Below are 7002 nucleotides of genomic sequence, written 5' to 3' on the forward strand. Positions count from 1 at the left end.
AAGAAAATACAACAATAAACTTCACTCTGAGCACAGTATTATTTATCTCCCAAGATTTAAGTACAAGCCGGGTGTGGTGGCTCAGGGTGGACTGCCTGAGCTCACAGGTTGGAGACCAGTCTGAGCCAGAGACCTTGTCTCTAAAAATAGCTGGGCACTGTGGTGGGCAACTGTAGTCCCAGCTAGTTAGAAGGCTGAGGCCAGAGGATCACTTTAGCCCAGGAGTGAGGTTGCTGCGAGCTTGGTAGCCATGGCAATCTACCCAAGGTGACAGAGACTGTCTCAAAAAAATAAAACTAATATTAAAGTCAATATTAAAGCCAATTCATTAGCATGTTTCATATGTTGTAAAAAGCTGGACTTCTGGAATAGTAGGCCAACTACTCAAAGCCATCCACATTCTGGTGCCAACCAACCTTTCCAAATTCATCTACTATTTCCCTCCTGTACTCTCATTTCCTGCCATAGCAGACTATTCAAATACTTTCACGACTCACTGCCTAATTACAAGATGTTCTCTCAGGCTCAGACATTTCTCCTCTAATTTAAAACGGATTGATCTTTTTAGCCAGGGATACGTCACTTCAAGTGAAATAAACTTGAGCATAAATTAACCATTCCGTTAGCCAGGTTCCCAGAAACCATTGCTTATACTTGTATTCAAGCATTCATTTGTTCCCACAAACGAATGAAGGTACTACACGTTTTTCCCATCAGACTAAAGTGTTAGATGGCCTTAGTCTATTACCTGTCACAAACTAATACCAAGCTTCACAGCTAGAAAGAACATGTGAAATGAACGGGACACGCTCTCAGAAGCCCCTCCAACAGCGAAAATTTCAGATTCCAAGCCAGAAATCAAGGAGCGCAGTTCTGCCTTCCCACACCTCATCTCTTGATGAGAAGTGATCCTATTTCCTGTCATTTCTGGATACTCCCTAATGAACTCACAACATTTTCCTAAGTTTGTATACAATGTATTCCACAAAACCATCAACTAGCTTGAAGGCTTCGGCTATTAATTAATGTATCTTTCCCTCTTCCATTGCCTCATCAATAATCAATCTCCAAAGAACAAGACTAATATACTAAAGAGTGACTACGTGAGAGAAAAACTACCAGATTTTAGTTCCAAATCATTTCGTGCAACAAAAATAAGCGAACAACAAACGTCTGAAGACACACCTGTTACCCAAAGTTAGGCGCAATGGGTCGCGGTTTAAGCAAACTTGATTTAATACTGCCGGAAAAGCGGCTGCCGGACTTCTGCGCTTTCCTGTCTCGTATCCCAAATTACGCGGACGACAATGCCGAGAGGCAAGGGAGACTTTCTTCCCACGCCTTTTCCCCGACTCTCTGCCCTGGAATTCCAGAGCAAGCCGCTCAAACGAGGCCCTCGCGTCAGAGAAGAGAAGCAACTCTGAAGAAGCAGCGCCCCAACACTGAACAAAGCGCCTGTCGGGGCTGTACGAGGAGGACGCCATTACGCGGGGCAGTGGCCTGCGCCGCTGGCGCGGAGAAGACGACCTACGCGCCGAAGGAGGGCTCGGTCCCCGTCAAAAAGAAATATCGGGAAACGCGGACACCTAGGAAAAAAGACTCTCAGCAACCTGGCAGCAGAGAAGCCACGTCAACAGGGAAAGACCGCTTACCTTCGTGAGTCTTGGCGATCTTCGCCATTTTGTCCACTCGAACACACAGACGGAACTGGGGCTTCCAAGAACTTCCGCTCGTCGCCGCTGCCACGGAGAAAAATAGCTGGAGCTTCTCTCTACGCATGCGCCAAGCGGGGGCGCGCACCTTCGGATAACACGTGACAGAGACACCACCTAGCTGGAACTACGAAGTGCATTGTGGTCGTGGGAGGAGCCAGTGTGGGTCCTTAGGCGGGCCTTCGTGGGGACCGTGGAGAGCCCTGGGTGAGCCGTAATGCTCGTAACTTTACCTTGGAGGAGAGAGTATTCTACGAGGGCAGTTAAGAACAGACCTTGTATGAAACACTACGCTTTCAGAGCTTCAATTCCATTTCTCCAACCTAATGGCGGTTTGGTGCTCGGAAAAGCTTTCCTTATTACCTCTTGTCAGCTGTTGCAATGCTTATTTACTGAGACAGTCATAACAGTCTTGTCCTTCGCCCTGTAATTCAAGGTCTCCTTTCCTTCCTTTCTGCCTTCCATTTGGGGAGTTTGTTTTACAGCGTAATGCTCCCAAACACTATTGAACCTCACAAATAGTCCAGTAAGGTAAACAAGTTGTAGCTAACTAGGGCGGAGGGATATGCAAGGTTATACGGTTATTATGTTGGGGTAATGTGAATTTAAAATAGGGTGACCAGAGTTTAACACCGGTAAGGCGGGACTACATGCCCGGGGGCGGGGGGTGGGGCAGGGGACAGGGCAGGACGTGGCCTGACAACAATGCAAACTTTCATAAGCAGTTCTCGATGATCACTTCTCAGCAATTATTTGTTATCATTACAGTTTAACATTATAAAATTAACAAAAATAATATAAAGCTCATATTCTGGTGAAATAGCCACATGGCAGCCGAAAACCGTATATTCCCTTCTTGTTCTCCCTCCCATTCGTGCATTCTTTCCAAAAATCGGGACTTTTTTTTTTTTTTTGAGACAGAGCCTCAAGCTGTCCTCCTGGGTAGAGTGCCCAGGCATCACAGCTTACAACCACCTCCAAATCCTGGGCTCAAGTGAGTCTCCTGCCTCAGCCTCCCAAGTAGCTGGGACCTCAGGCGCCTGCCACAACGCCTGGCTATTTTTGGTTGCAGCCATCATTGTTGTCTGGCGGGCCCAGGCTGGATTCGAACCCACCACCTTGGGTGTACATGGCTGCTGCCTTAGCCATTTAAGCCACAGACGCTGAGCGAAAATCGGGACTTTTTAAAAACGCAGCGGGTCGCGGTACAAATTGTTGAAAAGTGAAACATCTGGTCACCCTAATTTAAAACCATTTAATTTTACCAGTTCTTAGAACACTGTTGATCATTATTGTTAACATTGATGAAATGTCTCTCTTACATACTAAACGGTATTCCTAAATAAGGAATTTTAATAGATAAAAATGCAGCAGTCTTGACCAGGCATCAGTTATACTGTAATAACCTTCTACAAGCACACTGGACTTGGACTCCGAAGATAGGAAAACTAAAGAAGGAAAGTTGGGTTCAGGAAGCAGCCTAGGAAGACAGGTAGTGATCAAGGAGAGCCATCATAAAGAATTCACCTAAAATCACAACCCAATAACTTAGTAGAAACTTCATTAACAAAAATTAGGGGGAGTTTCGTTTGTTTCTTTTTGGAGACAGACTCTTGTTCTGTTGTCAGAGCTACAGGAATTGGCCTCGTCCTAGCTCACTGCAACCTTGAACTCCATCTTCCTGCCTCAGTCTCCCCAGTAGCTGAAAGTACAGGCAACAACCATCACAGCTGGGTTTTTTTTGGGGGGGGGGTCTTGAACTCCTGTCCTCAAGCGATCCTCCTGCCTTGACTTACCAGAGTAAAAAGTACGATTTTTGTTAGCAACAATAAAAGAATAAATTTGGTAAGTTAAAAATTTAAATTATTGGGTGGCACCTGTGGCTCAGTGAGTAGGGTGCTGGCCCCATATATCATGGGTGGCGGGTCCAAACCCGGCTCTAGCCAAAGGGTAACAAAAAATAGCCGGGCTTTGTGGTGGGCGCCTGTAGTCCCAGCTACTCGAGAGGCTAAGGCGAGAGAATCACCTAAGCCCAAGAGCTGGAGGTTGCTGTGAGCTATGACGCCATAGCACTCTACTGGGGGCAATAAAGTGAAACCCTGTCTCAAAAAAAATTTTTTTTAATTATTTGAGTGTCTTTGATTAAAAGGTTAAATGGTAGTTGGGAGAGGAGGGAAATGAGATCAGAGAAAAACAGGATGTGAATTATTGGTAATTATTAGTAACCTATTTAAATATTTTAATGTAACTAATCAAAATTAATGCAGAAAAATTCATGATATACAAGACATAAAAATTTTAAAGACAATCACTATTACTGATTTTTCCTTTTGCCTCTGAATTCTTTGATGATTGATACTGATAATTGTCAATAATTAATCCACAATGTGAATTATTGATAAATTCTAGTTATTGGGTTGACAGAGGGTTCTGAGGCGGGGCAAGGTGGCTCATACCTGTAATCCCAGCACTCTGGGAGGCCCAGGCAGGCCCATCTCCTGAGCTTAGGAGTTCACCAGCCTGAGCTAGAGCAAGACCCTGTCTCAAAAAATAGCAGGGCATTGTGGCATGCGCCTGTAGTCCCAGCTACTCGGGAGCCTGAGACAAGAGAATTGCTCGAGCCCAAGAGTTTGATGTTGCTGTGAGCTGTGACTCCACAGTACTCTACGGAGGGTGACAAGCGACACTGTCTCAAAAAAAAGAAGAAAAAGGAATTACAGAAATATTATCTATTAATCATCAAACAGAAAGAATTCATGTTGACAAAAAGAATCACAAGGATACTGCATTTCTTTTTCTTTTTTTTTTTTTTTTTTTGAGACAGAGTCTCACTTAGTAGCTCTCAGTAGAGTGCTCTGGCATTATAGCTCACAGCAACCTAAAACTATTGGGCTCAAGTGATTGTCTTGCTTCAGCCTCACCACATGCCTGGCTATTTTTTTAGAGATGAGCTCCCTCTCTGCCTCAGGCTCGTCTCGAACCTGTGAGCTCAAGCTTTGCATCTGCCTCAGCCTCCCAGAGTGTTAGGATTATTTGTGTGAGCCACCGCATTTAGCTGGACATTGCATTTCTTGGCTCATTTTTTAAAAAGATAAATTTTTTTTTGGGGGGGGGACAGTCTCATTATGTCGCCCTCAGTAGAGTGCCATGGCATCATAGCATCATAGTACACAGCAGTCTCAAGCTCTTGGGCTTAAGCAATTCTCTTGTCTCAGCCTCCCAAGTAGCTGGGACTACAAGCGCCCACTACAACACCCAGCTACTTTCGTGTTGCATTTGTAATTGTCCTTTAGCTGTCCAAGGCCATACTTGAACCTGCCAGCCTTGGAGCATTTGGCTGGCGCTGTAACCACTGTGCTATGGGCACTGAGCCTGAAATTTTTAAAGATTATTAATTAAATTATTTTTGAAGTCTCAAAGAAAAAAATTCAAAGCATGGTAAGTATATTCTTTTTTTTCTTTTTTTAGACCGAATCTCAAGCTGTTGCTGTGGGTAGAGCGCTGTGGCATCACAGCTCACAGCAACCTCCAACTCCTGGGCTTAAGTGATTCTCTTGCCTCATCCTCCCAAGTAGCTAGGACTACAGGCACCCACCACAACACCCAGCTATTTTTTGGTTATAGTTGTCATTGTTTGTTGGTCCTGGGCTGAATTTAAACCCACCACCTTCATGGCACCTTAGCCATTTGAGCTACAGGTGCCAAGCCAGTATATTCTTTTTTTTATTAAAACAGAGTCTCACTTTGTCACTTTCAGTAGAGTGCTGTGGCATCATAGCTCACAGCAACCTCAAACTTTTGGGCTCAAGCGATTCTCTTGCCTCAGCCTCCCAAGTAGCTGGGACTACAAGCACTTGCCACAACACCCAGCTACTTTTAGAAATGAGGTCTCACTCTGACTCAGGCTGGTCTTGAACTCATGAACTCAGACAATCCACTTGCCTCAGCCTCCGAGAGTGCTAGTATTACAGGCATGAGCCACCGCACCCAGCGTATATTCTTTTTTTTTTTCACCTTTTTTTATCAGTGTAATTTAAGTGTACTGCAGAAGTTTGCAGGTTCAAGTGTGCCGTGAGATGAAAAAGATTGGGTGGCACCCGTAGGTCAGTGGGTAGGGCACCGAGGATGACGGGTTTGGCCAGGCCAGCTAAAACAAGTGACAACTGCAACAAAAAAAATAGCCAGGAGTTGTGCTGGGTGCCTATAGTCCCCGCAACTTGGAAAGCTGAGGCAAGAGAATCACTTAAGCCCAAGAGTTTGAAGTTGCTGTGAGTTGTGACACCAGGGCAGTCTACCAAGGGCAACATAGTGAGACTGTGTCTCAAAAAAAAAAAAAAAAAAAAAACAGAAGAAAAAGAAAAAGGTTGAAAGACACTGTTGTAAGGGCATCCCCTGAGGAGCTTCCTAAAATTTTAAGTTTGGAGCCCAGACTCCAGAGATTGATTCTGTAGGTTTGAAGTGGAGTGCTTTGATAATTTCTTACAGGTGGCTGTGCCTTGAGAAACACTGCATATCAAGTTCTCTTTTCCTCCTTTATGTCTGGATTCTGGGAAAAGACAAGTCTCTAGTGTTCCATGGTCAGAAGAAATAAACGTACCAAAGCAACAGCGTATGTGATCTGTCACACCGCCAACACTGACCCCCACTGTTACAAAAAATTTTCTTGTGGTTGAGAAATAATGAGTATCCTCTGTGTAAGAGAAGAAGCATACGGGAGCTTCATGGGGTGCCAAGATTCAGCCAAGGTAATTGTTCTTAACCCGCTAAGACATTTGACCCCCTTCAGTCCCCCAAAATAAAATTCATAGAAAATATATAACCTGGTCACACTGATAATTTTGAAAAATGATGTCCCAATAAGAAGTATAAAAGGAGAAATCAAGAAAATATGCTTATAGCAAAAGACAAATTGAAGATTTCATTTCATAAGTTTATGAGTCACGGATGAAAAGTTCCAGAAGGCACAAAGGAAAGGTTTAAGAAAGAGAATATCAGGGGAGAAGCAGCACTGAGCTGTACAGAAATGAGGTTGTAGGAGAGTAATTTTTGAAGGGGCAGTGAGCAAGAATAACAAGTGGTGGTATCTGGTATATTAGATTATCAACAGAATTGGTTTCAAGAGTCCTTAGATGAGTGGACAAAACAGCGTGAGTACTCAGGCCATAATCTTGTGCAATAGGGCAGCAATCCCCAACCCCTCGGCTATATTCGACTGCCACTCCCTCCTTTTTTTATGTGGTAAAATATAAGTAATAAAAAATATGTCATTTTAAGCTTTTTTTTTTTTTTT

At 44.0% G+C, this 7002-nt stretch overlaps 1 protein-coding gene across 1 annotated transcript in view; it reads right to left on the reverse strand.

Moving 5' to 3' along the window:
- SF3B1 (splicing factor 3b subunit 1) overlaps positions 1 to 1767 on the reverse strand; it is a 43034-nt gene extending 41267 nt beyond the window's left edge. The window contains exon 1 of the mRNA XM_023516889.1: positions 1653 to 1767. Within this exon, the coding sequence (XP_023372657.1) occupies positions 1653 to 1680 (28 nt within the window). The 5' untranslated portion in view covers positions 1681 to 1767. The remainder of the gene's footprint in view (positions 1 to 1652) is intronic.
- Between the last annotated feature and the right edge of the window lie 5235 nt (positions 1768 to 7002).

The sequence above is a fragment of the Otolemur garnettii genome, unplaced genomic scaffold (assembly GCF_000181295.1).
Source record: "Otolemur garnettii isolate 467f Iridium unplaced genomic scaffold, OtoGar3 scaffold00100, whole genome shotgun sequence".
Lineage (NCBI taxonomy): Eukaryota > Metazoa > Chordata > Mammalia > Primates > Galagidae > Otolemur > Otolemur garnettii.